Below are 26,302 nucleotides of genomic sequence, written 5' to 3' on the forward strand. Positions count from 1 at the left end.
GACATTTGGGGACCGGAGCACACTATACTCTAGTGATCCTGGGCTGGTGAATTGATGATTGTAAGCTCTTTGGGATAGAGATGATCATTTTATTCTGTGTTATACTTAGGGGCCCTACCAAATTCATGGTCCATTTTGGTCAATCTCATGGTCATAGGATTTTAAAAATAGTCAATTTCATGATTTCAGCTATTTAAATTAGAAATTTCATGGTGGTGTAATTGCAGGGGTCCTGACCCAAAAAGGAGTTGTGGGGGGGTTGCAAGGTTATTGTAGTGGGGGTTGCAGTACTGCTACCCTTACTTCTGTGTTGCCTTCAGAGCTGGGTGGCTGGAGAGTGGCTGCTGGCTGGGAGCCCAGCTATGAAGGCAGAGCCGCCGCCAGCAGCAGCAGCAGCACAGAAGTAAGGGTGGCATGGTACGGTATTGCCAGCCTTACTTTTGTACTGCTGCTGGCGGGGTGCTGCCTACAGAGCTTGGGAACCCGGCCAACAGCCACTGCTCGCTGGCCACCCAGCTCTGAAGGCAGCACAGCAGTAGGGGTGACAATATCACACCTCCCCTAAAATAACCTTGTGACCCCCCCTGCAACTCCGTTTCGGGTCAGGGCCTCCAATTTGAGAAATGGTGAAATCTGTATAATATAGGGTAAAAGCACACAAAAGACCAGATGTCATCGGGGGAGGCCAGATTTCACAGTCCATGATGCCTTTTTCATGGCTGTGAATTTGGTAGGGCCCTAGTTATACTGAGTCCAGCACAGGGAATCCTGGTTTATGACTGCGACTCCTGGGCACTACTGTAATATGTATAATAATAAAATAATAAGAATTAATTAATTAATTAACAGGGAGTCACTACTGCTGGTGCAAGTTGAAGCAGACACAAGGCATATCCCCTAAAGATGCTTTGAGGGAATCTTTGTCTCCTGCCCCAGCCAATGGAGCTATGACTTTACATCCTCTAAAAAGGCAGTGTCATAAATACAAAGGGAAGGGTAACAACCTTTATGTATGCAGTAACATATTAAATCAGTTCAATTAACCTAGTTGGCACCTGACCAGAAGTACCAATGGGAAAAGAAGATACTTTCAAATCGAGATTGGGGAGGAGGGGGAAAGTTTTATTTGCTTGGTTGGTTCCCTCTTGGGACAAAGAGAGAGACCAAGCAGGTAACCCAGCTCCTACTGAAATAATACATCTAAAATTACAGAAATTGTAAGTAATAGCAAGGAAGTGTGTTAGATTATCTTTTGTTTTAGCTTGTGAATTTTCCCTATGCTAAGAGGGAGGTTTATTCCTGTTTTTGTAACTTTGAAGTTGAGCCTAGAGGGGAATCCTCTGTGTTTTAAATCTTTTTATTACCCTGTAAAATTACCTTCCACCCTGATTTTAGAGGTGCTTCTTTTACTTTTTTCTTTATAATAAAGTTCTTCTTTTAAGAACCAGATTGATTTTAGTGTCCTAAACATAAAGGGTCTGGTCTGTACTTTTATTAAAAGCAATTGGTTGGTATATTATTCTCAAGCCTCCCCAGGAAAGGGGGTGAAGGGGTTTGGGGGGATATTTTGGGGAAATAGGAACTCCAAGTGGTCCTTTTCCTGAATCTTTGTCTAAATCACTTGGTGGTGGCAGCAATATTGTCCAAGGACAAGGGAAAGATTTGTGCCTTGGGGAAGTTGTTAACCTAAGCTGGTAGAAATAAGCTTAGGGGGATCTTTCATGCGGGTCCCTGCATCTGTACCCCAGAGTTCAGAGTGGGGAGGGAACCCTGACAGGAAGCATAAAGCTAGCTTCTCATGCACTCTCTGGGGCTCAAGGAGCCACTGTGCCTGCTTGAGGGAACAATGCATCCCAGAGTTCCTAAGAATCAGAGCTGCCCTTAGCATTTTGGGGTGAGCCAGTCAAACATTTCCAGTGCTTTGTAGGGGAAATGGAACCCCATGGCTTGCACTGGAGTCTAGGAATAGTCACCAGCATTAAGAACAGGTTTATAAAGGACAATTATCTGAATAAACATGCAGTTTGGGGTGTATGTAGTGAATTTAAACACACCGCTTTAAAAACATTAACTAATTAGTCTCCACAACCACCTTTGACTGTGAGATAGGTATCGTCATTACCATCTTTATTTCACTACTGAGGACATTAAGATAGAGAGATTTGACTAAGATGATAGAGGAAGTCAGGGTCAAGCCTAAATTTGAACACAGAAGGCTCTAGCTCTTAGTTCCCTTTAAAATTCAATAGGTCATGCTGCCTCTCACATTACCGAGATTGTAGCCTCTGGTAATGGGTTTCAGGATATGGCCTATGGGTGGTCAGCTGGGAGAGGAGCACATAACAGACAGAGCACCATGAGTGACAATGTGAGGAGCACTGCCCCCATAACCATGCACTGATTTGGAGAACTTCAAAAAATCAAAGGACCAGTGAGCATGTATTTCATGAAGCTCAATGGCCAGCCCAGGCATTGTAGTATTCATGGTGATGTGTATTCCCTTGAAATATTTAGGAAAAATGTATATTACACTTCCCACCGTAGTGATCGGTTTACACTGGTTCATATGTTTGAGGATATCTTTACAAGGAAAAAAGCTAAAGCACATTTTTTCCACACTCCTCCCCATTTTTTAATTACAACTTAAATTAGCCCTAAATCTAGACTCTGAAAGTACCACCTTCCTGGAACCATCAAGCTAAAATAGTAACAGTATATCCTGCATATGGCAATATAACTAGACACCATGATTCTCAGCTCACAAAAATTCAATATTGCAACTGAAAAACCCATTTAACTTAAATCTTACTTGAGGACCTGAAGGACCTTGTCCCCCTGGAGAACCTCGAGATCCTTTGGCACCACCTATTCCTTGTCTACCTGTGACAGGTGAAAGATAAATGAATGAAAAACTGATTTGACAGGCTCTGGTACTAACATACAATACAGAGAATTGCTGCCTTTCGGATACAACGCACATCAACAAACTGCCTTGGAAGATACATTGGTAAATGGATGGCTGGTGGGTATATAACAAAATCCCTCCAGTGTACTTGTTATTTTGGAATTTCTTCCTCCCCATTATTAATTTCCTAGAAAAATTACAATACAGGCTCCTTACTAAAGGTTTCCTAGGTAAATGTTTTCCCTGCCAGAAAAATATTTTCATGTATTGACAACTTCCCTGAGTCTCTGACTCCCTGACACTGAATTAATTCCATATACTTCCACAGTGTTCTCAAGGAACTGAACTCCTTCAAGATGTCATACTCTTCCTCCTGGGCTAGTTTCCTTCTAATTGTTCCACTGGAGAAATTATGTGTGTGTATGTGGTGGCGGGCAGGGAGTTCACGCTCTGTGAGATTAAAAGGATTGGAGTTTGCCTCTCTAAATCAGCAGGTTATTCTAAGACTGAAAGTCTCCATATTCAGCTCCAATCTGTAGCACTTTCATAGAATCTAAGGCCAGAAGGAACCACTGTGATCATCTAGTCTGACCTCTTTTATAGTACAGTCCACGAGAACTTCCCCAAATTAATTCCTAGTGCAGGTCTTTTAGAAAAACATCCAGTCTTGATTTAAAAATTGTCAGTCATAGAGAATCCACCATGACACTCGGTAAATTTATTTATAGCTGCCTTAACTTTCCCTTTAAATCGGGTTTGTTTTTTAATCAGCACAGCCTTCTTCCTCAATTGTGGCTTTTTAGGCATCTAGTAAGGTGTTCTGAAATGATTCAACCATCATTGTCCCAACTCATGGAGCAGGTCCTCAAAGAATCAATCCTGATTCTGAAGCACTTACATGAGATCCTGAAGCACTTACATGAGAGGAAAGTGATCAGGAACAGTCAGCATGGATTCACCAAGGGAAGGTCAAGCCTGACTAATCTAATCGCCTTCTATGATGAGATTACTGGTTCTGTGGATGAAGGGAAAGCAGTGGATGTATTGTATCTTGACTTTAGCAAAGCTTTTGACACAGTCTCCCACAGTATTCTTGTCAGCAAGTTAAAGAAGTATGGGCTGGATGAATGCACTATAAGGTGGGTATAAAGTTGGCTAGATTGTCGGGCTCAACGGGTAGTGATCAATGGCTCCATGTCTAGTTGGCAGCCGGTGTCAAGTGGAGTGCCCCAGGGGTCGGTCCTGGGGCCGGTTTTGTTCAATATCTTCATAAATGATCTGGAGGATGGTGTGGATTGCACTCTCAGCAAATTTGCGGATGATACTAAACTGGGAGGAGTGGTAGACACGCTGGAGGGCAGGGATAGGGTACAGAGGGACCTAGACAAATTGGAGGATTGGGCCAAAAGAAATCTGATGAGGTTCAATAAGGATAAATGCAGGGTCCTGCACTTAGGACAGAAGAACCTAATGCACAGCTACAGACTAGGGACCGAATGGCTAGACAGCAGTTCTGCGGAAAAGGACCTAGGGGTGACAGTGGACGAGAAGCTGGATATGAGTCAGCAGTGTGCCCTTGTTGCCAAGAAGGCCAATGGCATTTTGGGATGTATAAGTAGGGGCATAGCGAGCAGATCGAGGGACGTGATCGTCCCCCTCTATTCGACATTGGTGAGGCCTCATCTGGAGTACTGTGTCCAGTTTTGGGCCCCACACTACAAGAAGGATGTGGATAAATTGGAAAGAGTCCAGCGAAGGGCAACAAAAACGATTAGGGGTCTGGAACACATGACTTATGAGGAGAGGCTGAGGGAACTGGGATTGTTTAGTCTGCGGAAGAGAAGAATGAGGGGGGATTTGATAGCTGCTTTCAACTACCTGAGAGGTGGTTCCAGAGAGGATGGTTCTAGACTATTCTCAGTGGTGGAAGAGGACAGGACAAGGAGTAATGGTCTCAAGTTGCAGGGGGGGAGGTTTAGGTTGGATATTAGGAATAACTTTTTCACTAGGAGGGTGGTGAAACACTGGAATGCGTTGCCTAGGGAGGTGGTGGAATCTCCTTCCTTAGAAGTTTTTAAGGTCAGGCTTGACAAAGCCCTGGCTGGGATGATTTAATTGGGGATGGGTCCTGCTTTTGAGCAGGGGGTTGGACTAGATGACCTCCTGAGGTCCCTTCCAACCCTGATATTCTATGATTCTAACTGATTTGGCTCATAATTGTTTTCAGCTTTGTGAAACTGATCCTATTAAATCACCAAGTATATATATATAATACTGGTCTCAACTTTAATCTGCTGGCACATTATATATGTGATCAAGTTATGTTCACTCATACATTACTGCTGGGGGAATTTTGCACCTCCCAAAACAAATCCAAAATTCTGCACATTTTATTTATCAAAATAATGCAATATAATCACACCAGTTTCACTTATTTTGGTAATTTATTTAAACTACCATACAGAAAAAAAAATCACAACAACTGTTCAGCATTTTCTAAATACATGAAAGTTAAATTACAAATACTTGGTAACCAATACCCCGCATTCCAGTTATGATCCTGGATTTTCATTTAAATTACATTACTTTTATTTTGGTGTTTAGTGTTCTGTAAAGTAGAATGTCCCTTTAAATTGTTCAGACTTTCACATGTGAAAGTCACAGTTTTGCTAATCATTGTCCTGCATTTTTTTAAATGGATAAGCAAAATAGATCCTGAGCTGTAATCTGACCCCATTGTGCCTCTCTGGCACAGAAAAAAAAAGCGAGAAAGCACATAGACCTTCCTAGCTGAGGATTCAGTTACTGTCATTTATAATAAGGCTCCTTTACACCATTCTGGCAAGGTAAAGGAGCCTTAATTGACTAAGAATGGGAACAATTAACTAACAATGGAAACATTAGCAACCTCCCTGCTTAGTTGTTACATTTCTGCTCTGCCTCAGGGACAGAGCCTGCTTCACACAGCCCTACTCCTCCAAGCCCAGGATGCAGCAACAGTGAGCAAGAGGGACAGAGTGTGTCTCTCTCACTCATTCACACCCAGGCACTGCGCCCAACCCTACTCCGTTAATGTCTCTCCACAGACACATGCACGCAGCTTCCCTCCTTCCCCCACGGTGATCTGCTCTTTGGTGCCAGCTGCTCCCAGCAGATGTGCCCAGGCTGCCAGGGAAGAGGAGTGTCATGTGTTTCCCAGAGATTTCTTTGCTTCCTCATTTTTTTTGCACAGGAGCCAAGAAATCTGCAGAAGGTATGATTTCGGCACAGAATTCCGCCAGGAGTAATACATAAGCTACCATTAACTTTTAATTGTGTGATCAGTTCCGCTTTATCTATTAAGACAGGGTCTAAAAAAGAGTTCCCCATGTGTTGGCTGCAACACTTTATTAGGAAATTGTCATCTATAATGTTTAGAAATTCAAAGGATGTTTTAGTACTAGCAGCATAAGACCTCCAGCATATGTCACTCAAATGGAAGTCCCCCATGATCACACAGTTTTTCTCCATAAACATTATAGATGGGTGTGTAAGGAGGCAGTCATCTTGTTCCCTAGTGTGATTTGGGAGTCTGTAGGAGACACCAGTAATCCATCTTGTGCTTTATCTGTTAGGACAATGGTTCTCAATCAGGGGTCGGGGGCCCCCTGGGGGAGTCACAAGTAGGTTTCAGAGGGTCCAAGCAGGGCCAGCATTAGACTCGCTGGGGCTAGGGCAGAAAGCCAAAGCACCACGGCATGGGGCTGAAGCTCATGGCCCTGAGCTCTGCCATCTGGGGCTGAAGTCAAAGCATGAGCAACGTAGCTTTGTGGAGGCCCTGGTGGCATGGGGCCCCAGGCAACTGCCCTACTTACTACCCTCTAACACTGGCCCTGGTTTTTATATGCAGAAAACACTGGCCCTGGCTTTTATATGCAGAAAACCAGAAAACTGGTGGGCAGTGGAGTTTTTACAGCAGGATGAGGGGGCTCAGAAAGAAAAAGGTTGAGAACCTCTGTGTTAGGACATTGATACGTAAACATTCAAGTGAATTTTCTTCTGAGTTAACAGTGACTTGGAAACAGGTAATGACAGAGTGCCACTCCCCTTCCCCTTTCCCCCAGGCAATCCTTCCTAAATAGGTTATAACCATTGATGTTAATATTCCAATAGTGCGAATCATCCCACCAGGTTTCAGTAATACCACCTAAATCGAATTTATGCTCATAAATGATCAATTCCAATTCCTCCTGTTTGTTACTAGGCTCCTAGCATTAGTGTACAGTATAGGCAATTGGAGAAGTCCTGTTTTCATGTCCTGTGGTTTCTTGATTAATTTTGTTATCAACATCTCAGTTTTGTGCTGAGTGCTCTTTTTTTACCTTCTCCTTTTGCTCTCAGTGTAACCCCTCCTGACTATCTTAGCCAACCTGTCCCCAGGGAGATAGCCTCCACCTCCATAGGAGGGGAACCAATCTAAACTGTACAGCCCCCTCTTCCCAGAGAAAGTGGACCACAAAATCAAAGCCCTACATCCTGGATATACAGTCCCTGGCCCCAAACCTCCAGTTTCAGACAGTTTTGAGTATAGATTAAAAGAAGTATCTCATTGTAATTGAGGGAAAGCTGTTGGATTTGTGCAGCTAAAGATGGTGCATGAAGAAACACTGGCATTTCCCAATAACAGTATAGAAAAGCCAACTCCTTTTTACCAGTAACTCCTTCTTGACCGTCTTGCCCAGGAGCACCAGGAAGTCCAGGTCCTCCTCGTATATAACTGCATTGATTACAGGGACTTGCTTCTTCACCTGGAACAAAATTATATCTTCATTAATTGCTATACTGGCAAATTACTTCCGTGTTCAATGAATAACTTGCATCAGGCCCTCTTATTATTTGGAAAGAGAGTAGCTGGCTAGGCACAACTACCTAACATATCTCCTGGGTTAAAGAGGAGTGAAAACACTGGGAATAAAGCTTCATATTAATCATTAATCATCAATAATCAAGGATTATTATCCTTTTAAATACAGACTTTCTTATCTCTTGGCACCAGAGCCTACAGCACTGTCAATTAAAAGACAGGATCACCCAGTTTCAATAGCCTGTTTTTTGTTCACTATTTTAGTACTCTGCTGAGAATCTGTCATTTTAGCAATAAGCCAAATCCTGTAAAGCAGGAGGAAGGTGTGCCCAGGCCTTTAACTCCTATGCATGGTGGCTCCACAATAGGCTGGCTGACCCTAGACGTTGTCATCATCAGCATGTTAGAAAACACAAAGCTGCAGCAGTCCCTGTGGTACGATCTGCAGGGGGACACAGAAGGGCCCAGGCATGGGGACCTCATTTCCAGCCTCCTCTCTTACCTGGAAGGAAGAGGTGAAGTCTGTGGGAGTGTGTGACTCTCCCTTCCCCAGACTGTCCTGAGTGGAATTGATCTTTGTTATCTGGCTCCAGTATCTTGGTGGAGCAAGGGGGAACTTGGCCCTCTTGCTGTTTCCACAAGGAAGACATGGAGAAGTCCTGCTAACACTAATTAATTAATTAATTTCTGATTGGTAATTCCTAAGGAATAGCCAGAATCAGCATAATAATTTTTAATCCATCTACACATCTCAGTTTTTAGCTGAAAAGAAATGATCAGTTCATGTCAATCACAACACGGCCCAATCCTGATCTCACACACGTGTGCATATTGTAGAAACCATGCTGCACTCAGTGGAGTTACACTCACACGAAAATGAGGTATAGCAGAATCGGATCCAATTATTTTGGCTGATAAACAGTAGAATGATCACATTCAGCTCTCTATTGAATCTTGACTGAATATGATTTTTCAGCTCAGTTGTTTTCTGTAAGTTACAGCAGCTTTCTTGAACATGGAACAGTTTGTTCGATAGAAAGGTTAAATGAATTTCTGCATCTTGTAGGTCCATATGAATCAATAGTAACTTAATTCTAGGAACATATTTTCGCACACACACACACACGATTGCTGACCTTTCACTCCACTATCTCCTGGAAGTCCTGGAGGTCCCACACATCCGGGGTTTCCTGGAACTCCTGGTGGGTGCGTTTCAAACGTTACTTTACCTGATGATAGGATGAGTATGACAACATTAATTTAGCAGACTGTTCGAAGAGTTTTAGGTTTTGCAAAGAGAGAGAGAGATAGACACCATCATGATGGGTTGTAGAGGATATTCAGGCTCAAAGGAAAAACAATCTTACGCTAAACACATCTGAAAACTTGGAGAAAGACTGACAAGGCCTTGTACATGGAAGTACCAGAGGAAAAATCTGGTAAAGCAGCAGTAAATCTCATGTGGTCTGGTGGGTACATTTGTGCTAATGTGGTGATGACCTTTAAAGAACATAGTTCTGTGACTCCAGACAAAGATTTTGTACTTTTATTTTGGATGAGAAGTAAATAAATTAAAGCTCCCGGTATGAAAGGGGAAACTCTGAACCCCAAATTTACGTTGCTCCTGTCTCTTCATTAGCGCTGCTTTGGGCATTCTCAGCTATTTCAAAACAACAGAAAAGCCTTTAGAAATAGCATAACGTATTTCCACCAGTAACACTTGGGCGAAAAAAAATTACAAAGCCCTACTGTTTATAAAACAAAGTACTCTTTATTTGGCTTTACCATGAATTGCTACTTCGAATAAAAAATTTCTTCTATGTTGCACACTCATTTGAATCCCACTGAGTTTGCATCTTCCTCAAATTTTATAACCTGCACTTACTCAGCTGATCACCCATTTCTCACTTACCAGCACTGCAAGGGGCGTATTCTCACACAGAATTACTGCTTCAAAGCCCATTGTAGTCAGTAAGAGCTTTGCCATGGATTTCAATAGGGTTTGAATTGGGTCCTGTTGAATTTACTGTTCCAGATTTACTGAAATTTTGGAAATGTCAACCACACAAATAGGCTTTCCTTTAACATCACCAGAGTGTTCTTCATACCTATTTTTTCTTCCTCACTGTGCAGTAGATGTATACTGTCACCCATGTACAGAAAGTCCAACTCCCCTGTATTGCTGGAAAGTCCTTACATTTTTTGTACAGAATCTCAGAATAATGATGGAACCCAGCACCTTGTTACGGGCAACGTTTCTGTTAATAATGCACATCACGTTTGCTCTTTGGAAATCCCATTCAACCAGGCTATTCAGAGTATTCTCAAGAAGTCACTTCTCATGAAGTGTTAAGACCAGCTTTCTGATCTCCGTGATACCAGCCAATTCCACAGATGTTGAAATAGCGCTGTCTTTGTAGCAGTGCAATTGAGACCATAATCTGGTCCATTATATACACAGTTACACAAGTTCTATGCTGTACCTGGCTGTCCTGGAGGACCTGGTGATCCTACAGAGCCAGGTCTGCCTGGAAACCCATGAAGTCCTGGAGATCCCACAGCATTCATGCCAGGCTGTCCTCTCTCTCCCTTAATTCCTTTCAGTCCTGGATATCCTTGTGGACCATTTATGCCAGGTCTCGATACACCTAACAAAAGATAAAACTGTTATTTAATTTCAGGATCTTAGATGAACCTATAGAGCTAATAAGAGTTTTTTTAAAGTGTGTTCTGTAACACGGGAAGGTGTAGCACATTAGAACTTTTGTTTCTATCATTCAAATGTGTGTTGAGTTTTGGCCGTTTAGGGTATGTGTACACTGCCGACTTTACATGTATCCAGGAGTGAGGATATGCTCAACCGTCCCCCGCCCCCAACCTTGTCCAGACTCAAAACACCTGAAACGTGCATCTCAGGATGGATAGATCCCAAGCTAGTTAGCTCGTCTGAAGGTGTGAGTTTGTGCTCCGGTCAGCTGTAACCATCCAACTTTGCAGGTTGATGTGGTGAAGGCGCAGTAACTAGGTCTCAAATCTCAGTAGTCCTCCACTCCCATGCCCACAATTCCCTGTACCCATATCTTTTTGCCCTTCCAGGTATCAAGTTCTCCTCACTCCCCCAGTATGCATTGGAAGTAGGATGCTGCAGTCTCCAAAGCTTACTACAGCTGAAAATACCACCCACTTGCCTCAACAGGTAGGAAAATTGATGGGGCCAGCAGTGATTGGGACAGCTCCAGTTGAACAGGGGAGGAGAACATATGCTGAGGGGAAACTAAACTGCCCCTCCCTTTTAGAGTCCCTGGCCACTCACTGGCTATCTTGAGCAGGCAGGGAGCTGACTGGTCCCTCACCCTCCCCTTTCATTGGTTTGAACCCTAGCCCAGGCCATGTGGAGCCCCCTTTAGCCCTAGTTGGCTCTAGAAGGACTCTAGAATTTTAATAAATATCTGGCAGGAGTGCAGCTGGCAGCACAGTTTTACCTGGTGCAGCAAGGACAGCCTCATAAACACTCATGTTTCTAGAAGGCTGGTGGAGTATGGCATTGACCATTCTGCTGCTCAGTGCCGAAAAAGAATGAAGACTTAAAACAGCAGTACAGGAAGTTCTGGGACTTGAACAAGGGTGAAAATTTTACAAATATTTACTATATTATCAATCAAAGGGAAAAAATGAGAAATTTTGTAATTTCTTTATTACGCTTCAGGCAAGTCACAAGCAAAATCCAAACAACAAATCACCAATGACCGCAACTGTCCCCAGCACCAACTCCACCCCACGTTACAAACACACTTCAGGAAATCTGTTTAGAGGGGTTCCATAGTGGGTGAATTGGGGCAATCACTTATGGGGTGACAATCCGAAAAATCACGCAATTACTTCAACTGTCCCCATCCCAACCGGTAAACACATTCCAGGAAAACTGTTAAAATGAATTATATACCGGCGTGAACTGTGACAAGCACAGTGACAATCCCAGCAAGTGCAAATCAGATAAAACTAAAATAATAAAAAGCCTCTTGTGGCCTGTATCAATTTTGGCATGTACCTTCATTTAAGGTTAAAGCAGATTTACAAAAGGCTACCAAAGTGCCCCCAATAGCAGCACAAGTCAGACATCATCCTCTTTCTCCCAGCACTGCAAGGATCTATCAACCCTTATTTCCCTTGCAAGTCTGGACCCAGCACCAGTATGGAGCTGGTTGCCTGTACTGGGCTTGCATACAATCAATGTCCTGAGCCAACTCCATGTGGAAATACTTGCCTTTTGCCTCACTGATATTGTGCAGTGTGCAGCAGGTCATGATTATATAAATGGCATTGAGCACACTGGGATCCAGACGTGTTTGAAGGCAGCGCCATGTAGCCTTAAGCCTATCAATGGCACATTCCACTACCATCCTGCAGCTGCTGAGCTCGAAATTGAATTCCCTTTTCCCAGGGCTCTGACATCACTATACAGTTTCATGACTAAGGCTACCTTTTAGTCACGGATATTTTTAGTAAAAGTCATGGAGAGGTCACGAGCAATAAACAAAAGTTCACGGCCTGTGACCTGTCCATGACTTTTACTAAAAATACCCATGACTAAATCTTAGGTGCTCTGGTGGGCTCCAACGTGCTGCTGCTGCTCTGGCAGGCTCAGGGTGGTGCTGGGGAAGGGGGACCGCTCGGGGTCCTGTGGCTGCTCTGCAGGGTGGGGGTGGGGTGGCGCAGGGCAGCGCCTGGGACCGCTGCTGCTTCGGCGGCCCCCGGGGCAAGCTGCCTGGGGCTGAGCAGCAGCCCATGCAGCTAGTCCTGGGGCTGCTCCAGCTGCTCAGGCAGCCAGGGCATCAGCTGCACTGCCGCAGCAGAAGTAACATAGGTCCTGAAAAGTCACAGAAACCGTGAATTCTGTGACCTCCATGACAGACTTGCAGCCTTATTTATGAGCCATGGCAGAAGCAGGTATGTGGAGTCCCCCATAATAACTATTATCACAGATACACCTTTCATAACAATATAGTTTGTTGGGAATAAAGTCTCTGCTTCCCCTTTAAATACCAGCCAAATCTCCTCAACCCCCTGGCATCGTGAACCTTTCCCATACTTCCAGTGTTAGTGTTTAAGAACCTGCCTCTATGGTCAACCAAGCCTTGAAGAATGATGGATTAGTATCCTTTGTGGTTCACATACTCAATAGCCCCTTTTGTCGGGCAAACTATGGGCAACTGAGTGCCATTGATGGACCTAGTGGAATTTGGGTGCCCCAGCGCAGTTTGGATCCCCCATCCTCTGAAAGCCAGCTATTACTTCAGGAACATTTCTTATGTCCACCATCAGTGGGTAAACCACACAATTAATTGCTTCACAAACCTCCATTCTCACAACCCCAACAGCTGACTTGCCAACACCAAAGCAGTTTGCTATGTACCTCTAGCTGTCCGTACCACTAAGCTGGGGTTCTCAAACTTCATTGCATCGCGACCCCCTTCTGACAATAAAAATTACTACATGACCCCGGAGGGGGGACTGAAGCCTGAGCCTGCCTGAGCCCCAACACCCCGCATGGGGGGCTAAAGCCAAAGCCCAAGCCCCACCACTCAGGGCAGGGGGCCAAAGCAGAAGCCCAAGGGCTTAAGCCCCAGGCGTGTGGCCTGTAACCTGAGCCCCACCACCTAGGACTTTTCAGCCTCGGGTAGTGGGGCTCGGGCTTTGGGCCCAGGCCTCAGCAAGTCTAATGCCAGTCCTGGTTACCCAATTAAAATGGGGTTGCGACCCACTTTGGGGTCCCGACCCACAGTTTGAGAACTGCCACACTAAAAATTTCCTCATCAAGTGGCCAGGCACCAGAGGATTGGTGCTAGTTCCTCACATGGCCCCATGAAGGTCTCTTTCCTCATGCGGAAGTTCTGGAGCCACTGCTGGTTTCCCCAAGTCTGCAAGAAGATGTGATCATGCCACACTGTGCTACTTCTCCTGCACTAGAAGCGTTGGTAAACCAAGGGGATTTTCTGGCAAGAGGAGCATTCTTCATGTCTGTCCAGTCTGCCATGAATTAATTATTCTCATCCCCCAAGTCCTGCTGGTTTTGACATCTCAGAAAATGCTCCTGAAACGCAATCCAGCATCTCGCTGAGCACCTACGCCACTGCATAAACATTTCACCCACAGAAGGAGCAGGTGCAGGAGCAGCTCCTCCAAAGGATCCATGACTTTGACCCTGTTTTGACCAGACAGAAGTGAGAGGTGACATGACCTGGAAGTGCCACTGGTAAATGTAAGAAGGTGGGGAAAAACGTCTTCTGCACAGGGGTTCAGGAAGGAAAGGAACATGGTACCAAGAACACACCACATATCAGTTCCTGGAGTGGCTCCATCTGATGCAAAGAATACTGGAATACGACCCCTAAAACAGTAGCACTAAACTCAGGTACCCAGAGCAGCAGTGTGGATGTGGTTTTCTATGTGTGACCAGCACAACAAAGGTGCACTCTCAGGTGGGTTTGCCTGGATTACACCTGCATGCACATGATCTAGTACTCGGGTATGCACACCAGCGTAGACATACATGAGAAATGATTGCTGCCTTCACAATACTAAGTAAAATAATCAAAATGAATATGGCATTAGGCTTTTTAGCGTGCTGTTGGTTCATGACACATACCTGGTCTTCCTGTCACACCTAGGGGACCTCTTGGCCCTGCAAAAGCAATATATTAAAAATCTGAATTAAACCACTGTATACATTGGATTTTCACTATTCAAATACCTGTGCTGCTGTTTTTAACTACACGCTGGATTGTATAATAAGGCTGAATAGCAATTTTGACTTGAAAAACAAAATTTTACACATATTTTGAACTCTGAGTTTTTAATCTGATGCCCTTTCCTAGGGATTATGGCCTTCATCTGTCAATTCCTTGCCTGGTGTGCGGCAAAGATGCGTTGATGATGACGTGTTCCAGTAAGAGTGTGAGCAGGGGCACACAAATAAGGGTGAAAAGAACAGAAGTAAGTGTCAGGGTCCTTGTGTCCCTTCTCCCATATTCTGAATATGGCCTTCACTGTGATGCTCAGAATACAAGTCGGGCACTTAGCTATGAGCCTCTTCGGTCTCACTTCTACTACTTGATGGCAGTAATTTGGTGGCTATACAGTGGCACTCTCATGAGTGCAGGCTCAGGGTCCTTGTGACAACTCTTCCTCCCTGTGCTGTGCATGATCAAGCCCTGGCATAGATTTCTTTTTCTATTATGTTTATAGTTTTCAAAGCTCTCTCACCAGGTATGCCAGGTTGACCTTTAAGTCCTGGGGGTCCTGGATATCCTTCATCTCCTTTTTCACCAGTCACCTCATCATCATACTTTGTCTTAAAAGAGACAGCAAGAGAGAAAGAACAGTAATACTAAAGAGAAAGGCAGTCTCCCATAACAAGTGCTTGACATGAGTAATTTGCTTTCACATACACCTGATTTCTTCCATTAACTCTCAAACCCCAGGTCATGTAGGCAGAGGGAGGTTCCTGTATTTGTCAGGATCCTTCAGTTTACTTAAAAGACACAGGGTATGGAGAGGCTGGGTGATGCTAAACAGCAGCTAAACCAATACCGATTATTTCGAGACTGGCTGTTCTGTTGGGAGAAATATTGGGACCTAACCCATTCTTTTGACCTTATGACATCATGAGACCTTGTGTTTGCTCATTGCTAATTCCAGAATAATTGTTCACAAGCCACTGTATTTGAAGTTAGGATCAATACATGTGTAATGAGCTATGGCCACATACATGCAGACAGTCCTGGGACTTTCAGCACTACTTGCACTGAAGAAGAACTCTGTCATCTGTGAGTATAGTCACTGGGGCAAGCTGCAAGTTGGAGACATTCACAAACATTAAGCCAGTATTACATGTATTACATGTACATAAAGGACGGATGTTCCCATTAATGATAATAGTACAGTGCTACCAAGTTTGCATGAAACATGTGCATGAGCAAAACTGGAACTTAGAGACAACAATAAGTTATTGCTCCTTGGTGCATTATTTTCCAGGTGAATAAACAAAGTTGAACATCAGCCACCTTTCAAACCATTGTATGTATTTCATTCCACAGTGGCCAGATAATAGTCATCACCATTGCCTAACCACACTCAGTATAGTGAGTCACGTATAAATCACACTACATAACATGAATATTAGCCCTGAAATTAAAGAAATGTCAGAAGCTGAGCTTGAAGCTCACAAATATTTTTCATTTATTAATTTATTTATTTTGTACAAAGCTCTTGCTAAGCCAGATGATACAAACAGGTTAATGTTTTAAAAAAGAACTGCGTGTAAGCAACTGGAGTCAAAGGCTGCCCTCAGACATGTACATGGGCTTCTAGGAAAGTCAGAAACAGCATGCATACATCAATGAGATGATTTTGCTTCTAGTTTGCAAAGCCTTTTGATATTTAAAAACTAGCAGCAATTGTTCTAGACATGATTATGGTGTCACTTTGGAAATTTAACTACTGTGAACTTTCATGGCTGCTTCATGACAATTAACTCTCCAGTGGAAATGAATGAGGTGCATGCTTCTCACGGTCCATTCCTGCAATGAGCTCTGCACACGGGGGGGAGAGCCTCACTGACTCCATATTTTGAGACAGCAGTGCTTTAGTCATAGCACCATGGGGATTACTTTTATTTGAACATTTAAAAAAAATGGCACTACTATGTTAATCCAAGCATAATTTGCACTTACGGGACCAGGAAATCCTGGTGGGCCAATGTCTCCTTTCCTCCCCTGCATGAGAAAACAGAAATGGGCCATCAGTTAGATACATTAAAAACAAATTACTCACAAGCCTTCACAGCGTTTTGAATATCAACTCTATGTTAATCCGACAGATCTCTAAGATGAACTTCATATTAAGTAGAGCTGAGTGGATAGCTATTTATGGTGTTTATTCAATTATTTCACTTACTGTCATTTTTTGCCATGTCACTGCATGTCTAGTGATATATGAGCCAAAATCCAATAAACAAACAAGAAAACCCAACCCCAAAATAACAAGGATATTACGTAATTACCTTAGTGCCTGCTCTGCCAGGCAATCCTGCGTAGCCATGTTCACCCTTCTCTCCCTGTAGATGATAGAACAGAATTATTATTAGGAGTTAGTCTTCTACCTATTTCATACATAAAATCTGACATTAAAAGCCTAGATCATTCCTACTGATGGAAAAAAGAGTGTGAGTGGCTCAGGGAGAGGAAATCCCTGTGAGAATTCCTGTATAGAGATCTCCCCACATCATCCTATTGAGGGAGGGGTTTACATGCCTACAAGCCCAACCTTCAAATCTGGCAGATCAAGCGACATCTGCAGGAAGACAAGTACATCTGCATGGAAGCCCTCTATCCCATACTGGCTATAGCCACCTCAGGGCCTCCCCTCAGTGCACTGTAGCCCATTTGAAGCTTTGCTACTGGGACATCTCTGATTGCGGTTGCTCCCACGACTCCCAAGGATTTTAAAGAGAATAAGATAGCACATTATCAGCTGTATTTTCTTTTCTGACTCATTTTGACAGAGCTGCATGGAGGACAACATGAATCTCCCCAGCCCAAACACTCCTCCCTAGAGACTGTCCAGGCTGCCCTATCTTAAACACAGTGCTGGTCTGTGTAGGGTCTGGAGGGAAAAGAGTGCTAGAGAGGCAGCTGGGCCCTCTGTCTGCAGGGAAAACTGCATGCAAAGCATCCCCTCTGTGCCTGGATCTCTGGCCCAAAGCTTGGTGTATAGGAATACAGTTCCAAAATGTATTCAGATGTACATTTCAAGTACAAATCGAAGTAGAGAAGAGCTGTAACACAGAGATACAATCCTGTCACACTTACGCAGCTCTTATTAATATAACAGAACAATTAAAAGGTGTCTTCATTACCAGAAAGCCATGTGGACCGGGAGTACCATCTTTTCCAGGGTTACCCTACCAAGAAAAAGAAAAAGTGCAGTCACAAAAAGGTCACGAGTAATGCTGCATTCTGGAAAACAAATGGCTAAATTCTGCACTCATGTCTGTGCTTTCTATCCCTACGGCTCTAGGACAGAGATTTAAGTTATTTTAAAATGTACATTATTGTTGCTAATCACTTATAGCTCTGCCAGCGTACACAGAGCTTTACAAAACACAGAGTAAAACATTCCTCAGACTGAAGAGCTAATAGTCCTACAAAGGAGTGGTAAATGCTGCCTCTTTCACCAGCAGAGTCCCACTGACCTGCAGGATTCCCTTTGAAGTGAGGTAAACAAAAGACAAAACAGTAAACAAGATAACAGCTCTGATAAAGGAGACAGCTGAGGAAATAAGGTAGAAAAGATGAGTGCAGGAAATGGGTTTAAGGAATGATTTGAAAAGGAGAAAAGTGAGCGCAGCCATTTGGTGAAAAAGAATTGGGAGACTGTTCCAAACATTGTGCAAGCAGGAAATAAAGTGTCAAAGTAAGAGTGGAAGAAGAAGACAACTAAATTATTTGGGGCAGAGACTGTAATTTTCTATGTGTATGTACAGAGTTTGGCACAACAAAGCCTTGGATTGGTTGGTCTCTAATTTCTACTGCAGTATAAATATAAAAAATATTAACAATAATTAAAAAGAGAGGCCTAGGAAGAAGAGTGTGTGTGCAGAAGGAGAATAGGAGGAAACAGGAGGAGAGATGTAGGCAAACAAGAGGTTATTTAGCACTTTGAAGGTGAGATGAGGAGCTTGAACTTGATGCAAGAAAGAGAGGAGTCAGTGAAAGAATAAAAGGTGGGTGGAAAGTGAGTCAGTCAGAGCAGTAGGGGAGGAAGTTCAGTTTAGCAGCAGCTTTTGGATATACTGAAGAGGGGAAAAGATTACATGGCAAAAGATGGCCAAGGGATGAGCACTTGCACTAGAGAGAAGAGGGGAATACTGAAAGAATGACAGGACTTAACAAGAAATAGTATGTGGGAACGGAAGGAGAGCGAGGAGTCAAGGATGACACTGAGATTGCAAGTCTGAGAGGACAGCATGTACCCTCTGGTGTGTTTGTGTTCAGGGCCCTCTTAGTGACAACTCACAGAGGAAGTGAGTTGTTACAGCTCCCAGCAGAGGCTTGGCTCCTTAGCTGAAGGAGTAACCCCTCATGCTTTTAGCTCTGGAGCCCCCTGGTTCAAGCCTCACAGTGTTGGCCAAGAGGGTGGCCATCACAAGTGCACTTGTGAAGGAGAGACAGTGAAGGGAAGAAGCAGCGGAGGCTGAGGAGGAATCATGAGAAGCTCTGACCTGTTGGGCAACATAAATATTTACTATTTTGCACTAAGAAGTTAACAGAAAAGAGATTTTTCATAATTTACCTTTTTATAAAAATAATATTGCAAATTACTGTAAATAGCATCTTTCATCAGAGGATCTCAGAGAACCCCATAATCATCATAAATTCAATCTAAGCACATCCCAGTCTTGCAGTTGTTACTCATATAATTAAAGCTATTGAAGCCCATGAGACTTTGATGTGAGGAAGGGCTGCAGGATCACACCATAAGTAAGTGGTACAAAATTAGCAGGCTCAAAGGCTGATAACTGATTCTTTGAATACATTTCCTGTTTTTTCTCAAATCTATATGCTTCCTACAAATATTATAAAAACTAGCATTCACACCTGTCTATTAAACTCTTTTCAAAATGTGCAGAGTTAAACTTAACCTCATTATACCTTCATTGCTATCAGTCTTATTATTTACATGTAATATTTCAAACACTGGAATCAGTCCTTTGAAACTGTATGAAGTACTGATATGGTAAGAAAAGTAACTAAATATGGCTCCTTTCTCCACAGACGTGTTGGAGTGGAATGTATTCAGAGTCATGTCTTCTGCCTTAATTGACAAAAATATGTCTACTTAAAATATCTTTACTTCTGCTAGCATTGCACAGTCACTGTATCGATTGGAGAGTGAGCAGGATTCCTTTCTGGCTCATGCATCATAACAGAACTGTTGACCAAGTTCCAACCATAGAACCTTTGCTCTATGATATGCAGAAGTGCGTCCTCAACTGAGCTTTAAGTACAGCTCAGGAAGCATGTGCCAGAAAGAATACTCACTTGACTTTCAGATTCCAGGTTGAGTTCACTGGACAAAAATCTCTTTTCACCTAAAAACCTAGTAAATTTTCTCTGGAAGTCATTGAAAGACAAAGCTGGAACTCCACAATAACACAGAAATGCTTTCAGAGAAGAATGGCACTTTAATGTGTTTAATTTTTCACACGTACCTGCGGGCCAGGCTCTCCTGGGTCACCTTTTTGACTTTGAAAATCTCCAGGAAAACCCTGTAACAAATCCACACATATTTTCAGATTCACATTTTTGCACCTTAATACATTTTGTATTATTTTATTACCTTGTACAATGAAGTCTGATTACAGCCTCTGTTAATAGATCTTAATTGATGGCTAGACCAAGGAGTATAAATATGGACTCCAAATAGCAACATTTTCCATGTGAATGTGATGCTGTATGAAGGTCCTGGATTTTGAGAGATTTACTTTGATCACTTACCAATGACCCAACAGGTCCTGGGAGACCCCTTGATCCTCTCTCTCCCTTCTCTCCTTTCAAGTCCTGTCACAACAAAATAAAATATTTATTTAGTCTTGCAGATTTTTCAGTGCCTCCAAAAAAAACCTCTTAGGTGTTTTATACACAGGGAAACCCAAAATTACAAACACATTTTAATTAAACAAAGTAACAGCTTGATCTGGGTAAGGCAGAGATAATGTTATTAGCCTGATTAAGCAGGTAGAAAAGTTGGCAATTTTTATCACTATCTGTGATTGAGGTGATTTGCCATTTGCAAATCAAGGGACCAATCATTTTCTCAGATGTTTGCCTCTTGGGCTGAAATTTTCGAGGTTTGTTCTTAACCTGAGTACAATTTTTTTGGAAAGTTTGAACAAAAACAGTTTAATTGTTTTCAAGTGAAAAGGGGGAAAAATACACTTTTACCTGTATAAAAATATTTTTGTGAGCCTTTCTGGAACAGCTCTAGTGACTCAGGCTCAGATCTTCAAAGGTATCTAGGTGGCTAACTCCCACTGATTTCAATCGGATATCAGTGCCTAATAAATACCTTTGAGGATCTGGGCCTCAGTGATTTGGGATAAAAACTTGAAATTTGTCAGGGACATGGGCTATAGGTCAACACAGCCTTTCTCAGTCTACTGAAAATCCATTTGGTTTGGCCAAGTTGAAAGTGTTCTATTTTGCACATACCCACTGTTTTTTGTTTCCACAACAGGCTTTTTACAAATGATCACTAACATCCCATTGGCACTGTGCACATGTGCATATTGGTATTGTTGCCTCATCTATCACTGCTGTATGAACATATAATAAGAAGAGCTTGCTATCTGGATAGAGAAGACAAAGAGCAGGAGAAAGAAAAAATATTATTATCTCCATTTTCCAGATATGGAAATGAGGCATTAAGGGCCAGATTTTCAAAGCTATTTAGGTACCTAGTGGGATTTTCAAAAGTGCCTAAGCAAGTTAGGCACCTAACTCTGAACTGAGTTCAAGTGACTTGCCCAAGGTCATGCAGGAAGTCTGTGGCAAAACTGGGAACTGAATCTAAACCTCCTGAGTCCCAGACCAGTGATTCAGTCACAAGACTGTCCTTTCAATTGCCAAGACAGTCTCATTCAATGCACAATCTCTCAATGTTCTATTGGTTCAACACATGTTCGACAAAAAGTTGAGAGGAATTTCATTTTTAATGTGTGTGGGGTGCATGGAATATAAGGATGTGGATGGAAAGAGGCCGTATGTCTAAGCTGCCCTGTATCATTCTATATGACATATGAAGGTGTGCTTAGGAGGGGGCTGGGCTCTGAAGGAAAAAATAGAATAAATATAAAATACCAACAGTATAAATACTGAGAAACTTCTGTCTTGTGACCCAGAGCAAAGCAATTGTGTATATGACCCAAAGCAAATGTGGCTCAAGGTAAAACACACAAGTTGGTTTATAAATAATTATTTTACTACCTTCATATGATCTGGTCCGCTTAATGTCACAATAACTGTTCCTGGGGGCCCAGGGGGTCCTGTTGGTCCAGGTTCACCCTGAAAATAAAAAGAAAGATGATTCAAATAAAGTTAATACTCTATGGGAGAGGGGCATTGCTGGCACATGATGGCATACATCACATTGGTAGATGTGCAGGTGAATGAGCCTCTGATAGTGTGGCTGATGTTATTAGGCCCTGTGATGGTGTCCCCTGAATAGATATGCGGACACAGTTGGCAACGGGCTTTGTTGCAAGGATAGGTTCCTGGGTTAGTGGTTTGTTGTGTGGTGTGTGGTTGCTGATGAGTTTTTGCTTCAGGTTGGGGGGCTGCCTGTAAGAAAAGACTGGCCTGTCTCCCAAGATCTGGGAGAGTGATGGGTCGTCCTTCAGGATAGGTTGTAGATCCTTGATGATGCGTTGGAGAGGTTTTAGTTGGGGGCTGAAGGTGATGGCTAGTGGCTTTCTGTTATTTTCTTTGTTGGGCCTGTCCTGTAGTAGGTGACTTCTGGGTACTCTTCTGGCTCTGTCAATCTGTTTCTTCACTTCAGCAGGTGGGTATTGTAGTTGTAAAAATGCTTGGTAGAGATCTTGTAGGTGTTTGTCTCTGTTTGAGGGGTTGGAGCAAATGCGGTTGTATCGTAGAGCTTGGCTGTAGACAATGGATCGTGTGATGTGGTCTGGATGAAAGCTGGAGGCATGTAGGTAGGAATAGCGGTCAGTAGGTTTCCGGTATAGGGTGGTGTTTATATGACCATCGCTTATTAGCACCATAGTGTCCAGGAAGTGGATCTCTTGCATGGACTGGTCCAGGCTGAGGTTGATGGTGGGATGGAAATTGTTGAAATCATGGTGGAATTCCTCAAGGGCTTCTTTTCCATGGGTCCAGATGATGAAGATGTCATCAATGTAGCGCAAGTAGAGTAGGGGCATTAGGGGACGAGAGCAGAGGAAGCATTGTTCTAAGTCAGCCATAAAAATGTTGGCATACTGTGGGGCCATGCGGGTACCCATAGCAGTGCCGCTGATCTGAAGGTATACATTGTCCCCAAATGTAAAATAGTTATGGGTGAGGACAAAGTCACAAAGTTCAGCCACCAGGTTTGCCGTGACGTTATCAGGGATACTGTTCCTGATGGCTTGTAGTCCATCTTTGCGTGGAATGCTGGTGTAGAGGGCTTCTACATCCATAGTGGCCAGGATAGTGTTTTCAGGAAGATCACCGATGGATTGTAGTTTCCTCAGGAAGTCAGTGGTGTCTCGAAGATAGCTGGGAGTGCTGGTAGCGTAGGGCCTGAGGAGGGAGTCTACATAGCCAGACAATCCTGTTGTCAGGGTGCCAATGCCTGAGATGATGGGGCGTCCAGGATTTCCAGGTTTATGGATCTTGGGTAGCAGATAGAACACCCCAGGTCGGGGTTCCAGGGGTGTGTCTGTGTGGATTTGTTCTTGTGCTTTTTCAGGGATTTTCTTGAGCAAATGCCGTAGTTTCTTTTGGTAACCCTCAGTGGGATCAGAGGGTAATGGTTTGTAGAAAGTGGTGTTGGAGAGCTGCCGAGCAGCCTCTTGTTCATATTCCGACCTATTCATGATGACGACAGCACCTCCTTTGTCAGCCTTTTTGATTATGATGTCAGAGTTGTTTCTGAGGCTGTGGATGGCATTGTGTTCTGCACGGCTGAGGTTATGGGGCAAGTGATGCTCCTTTTCCACAATTTCAGCCTGAGCACGCGGCAGAGGCACTCTATGTAGAAGTCCAGCCTGTTGTTTCGACCTTCGGGAGGAGTCCACCCAGAATCCTTCTTTTTGTAGTCTTGGTAGGAAGGTCTCTGTGGGTTAGTATGTTGTTCAGAGGTGTGTTGAAAATATTTCTTGAGTCGGAGACGTCGAAAATAGGATTCGAGGTCACCACAGAACTGTATCACGTTCGTGGGGGTGGAGGGGCAGAAGGAGAGGCGCCGAGATAGGACAGATTCTTCGGCTGGGCTAAGAGTATAGTTGGGTAGATTAACAATATTGCTGGGTGGGTTAAGGGAACCACTGTTGTGGCCCCTTGTGGCATGCAGTAGTTTAGATAGTTTAGTGTCCTTTTTCTTCTGTAGAGAAGCAAAGTGTGTGTTGTAAATGGCTTGTCTAGTTTTTGTAAAGTTCAGCCACGAGGAAGTTTGTGTGGAAGGTTGTTTTTTTATGAGAGTATCCAGTTTTGAGAGCTCATTCTTAATCTTTTCCTGTTTGCTGTAGATACAGTTACTTATTCACCCACCCCTTCACTTAAAAAGACGCACAGAAAGTGTATTACTTTGAATGTTATTTCTGTCTTTTCTACAAGCAGAAGAGAAGAGGTGTGTATGTTTATTTACATCACAGTATCTAGAAATAGCTCACAGATATAAATGTTGTTTCCAATGCAGTTTCTACAAAACCAATATAGCATCACTTTCTCCCTAATCGTTTTTTAAAAAATCTCTCCTCATAGCAGTTGGAGTTCTTCTCCCACTCTGATGACGTTAACCTGTTAGTAAAAACACAGTCCCTTTGCTAAATTCTTTTAAAGACTGCAGCCTAATAGAATACAGATAGATGGCTGTAATAGATTGCTGCCTCACACTATCAGCTTTCACATTTGACCTAAAATGTTGGAATTTTAGTACACTCTTTCACTGAGGGCTGCTGAGAACAGAAAAAATCCTAAAAACCATCAGCAGGCATTTTAAACAGCTTTCAGCCATTCATGTGTTATTTTGCGTATGTTATCAGTAACAATTTACAAGAAATATAGTAATGTCTTCTGTGAGGCTAGCTAGCTAGAATTTGGAAGAGTCAAGGTCACCTGAGGTCATCAGTTCCATTTTTAGGAATTTAGCCAAGACAATTTCAATAAATATGTTTACCAGCTAGGTGATTACATAACTAACATTAATTTCAGTGTGCCCAACTCCTGTAATCAGATCTGCACAGACAAATAATTGCATTCATGAGGACTCCAATGACTAAACTGGGACTCCTCATGGATGTAAAGATCCACTTGCCAGGATCCAATTGCAAGATTGGGGTCTACGAGACAATACATTTGCTTATGGTCACTTGTAATTTGCATTGAGGCACATTTGATCATGGGGTGATATATAACAGTGTGAGTGACAAAACATCCTATTTTTATAACACTGGAGTTTTTCTTGGAAGATATTCTTGGAGTTTCAGAAAGCACCACAAAGATGAACGCTTAAAAAGGCAGGATCAGAGCATCTAAGAATGACAGCTATTATTAGTTTATTTATTATTCAACTCAACTTTATTTATTATTCAATTGGCTAGTGGAGGAACAGGATTTCCAAACACTGTATTGCTAATGTAATGTAAACCACATTAATACTTTCTATTAGTAAATACTGACGACTGGCTCCAAGAAGTTAAGCTTCCTCTTAAACTGTTAGCCTGCTTCTATCTTTCAGTTATGTGAAGACAGTTTGTCCTTTAATGTTACCTTGTCCCCATACTCCAGTGTCCCCATACCCCATACTAGTCTGCAAAGATTCTCCATTCACATATATAGAGCAAATTATTTTTGCTTCATGGTACTTCCTCTTCAAAAGATTTCATCATAGTAAGAAGAAATCCACAGCAAAACTTTCTAATGTTATAATTATATTACATAGTTACCTGTATTCCTTTGGTTCCTATGATCTTAATCCCCATGACACCCTACAAAAGAATTTTTAAAACATTATTTTTTTCTTGTTTTAAAAAGCACCCATAAATAATGAATGAAAAAATGATGTTACATTAGATTTAAGAGTTTTAATTTTTATAGCAAATCTCAGGATACCTTACGTCCTGGAAGTCCCATTCTCCCTGAAACACCCTAGAGAAAACAAAATGAAATGAAAAGAAGAAAAACAGAACAGTAAAATAGTAAATAGTAGAATCCTCAGACCTGATATAGGTCCTTATTCAAAGCCCACTGAAGTCAATGGGAATATTTCCGTTGACTTCAGTGGGTTCTGGATCAAGCTTCTGGTGCCAGATTTTCAGCCAGGTCTTGCCATGGTTTATTTATTGCGCCTGCAATTCATTGTGGATACAAATATCAGTAGTATGTCTAAACACCTGATTTGCAAGTGCAAACACTATGTGTATAACTGGAATTAAACGTGAATTTAAAAAATATATGTGCAATTATTTGAAGATGCAAAATTATATCCACACAAATTGAAGCTACTCTTGAAAATTTATTCTTTAATTAGCAAACATAAAAAAATAAAATAAAAACAAATCTGTCAGACACATAAATTTACAGATTTTACACACTCATGAATTTTCAAACTATAGGAGTCAGTGGCACATATTCTTGGGAAATGGGTGACTAACTCCCTTAGGCTCCTTGGAAACACCCAGCCTTAAATCATAAAAATATACTGATTTTATACTCACTGAAGATCCCGGAGGGCCTTGTGGTCCAACTAGCCCTTGGAGTCCTCGAGGACCTGGT

The 26,302-nt window shown here is 42.7% G+C and overlaps 1 protein-coding gene across 1 annotated transcript in view; it reads right to left on the reverse strand.

The window, feature by feature from the left end:
• The window catches only part of COL4A3 (collagen type IV alpha 3 chain), a 110,744-nt gene that overhangs the window by 39,534 nt on the left and 44,908 nt on the right, over positions 1–26,302 (reverse strand). Inside the window, exons 6-15 of the mRNA XM_077826911.1 lie at positions 21,794–21,871; positions 20,306–20,368; positions 20,020–20,076; positions 17,665–17,709; positions 16,810–16,863; positions 15,012–15,099; positions 10,232–10,396; positions 9,366–9,408; positions 8,251–8,377; positions 7,597–7,692 (exon numbers count right to left, since the gene is read on the reverse strand). Coding sequence (XP_077683037.1) covers positions 7,597–7,692; positions 8,251–8,377; positions 9,366–9,408; positions 10,232–10,396; positions 15,012–15,099; positions 16,810–16,863; positions 17,665–17,709; positions 20,020–20,076; positions 20,306–20,368; positions 21,794–21,871 — 816 coding nt within the window. The remainder of the gene's footprint in view (positions 1–7,596; positions 7,693–8,250; positions 8,378–9,365; positions 9,409–10,231; positions 10,397–15,011; positions 15,100–16,809; positions 16,864–17,664; positions 17,710–20,019; positions 20,077–20,305; positions 20,369–21,793; positions 21,872–26,302) is intronic.

This window comes from Eretmochelys imbricata, chromosome 9, assembly GCF_965152235.1.
Source record: "Eretmochelys imbricata isolate rEreImb1 chromosome 9, rEreImb1.hap1, whole genome shotgun sequence".
In the NCBI taxonomy this organism is placed as follows: domain Eukaryota; kingdom Metazoa; phylum Chordata; order Testudines; family Cheloniidae; genus Eretmochelys; species Eretmochelys imbricata.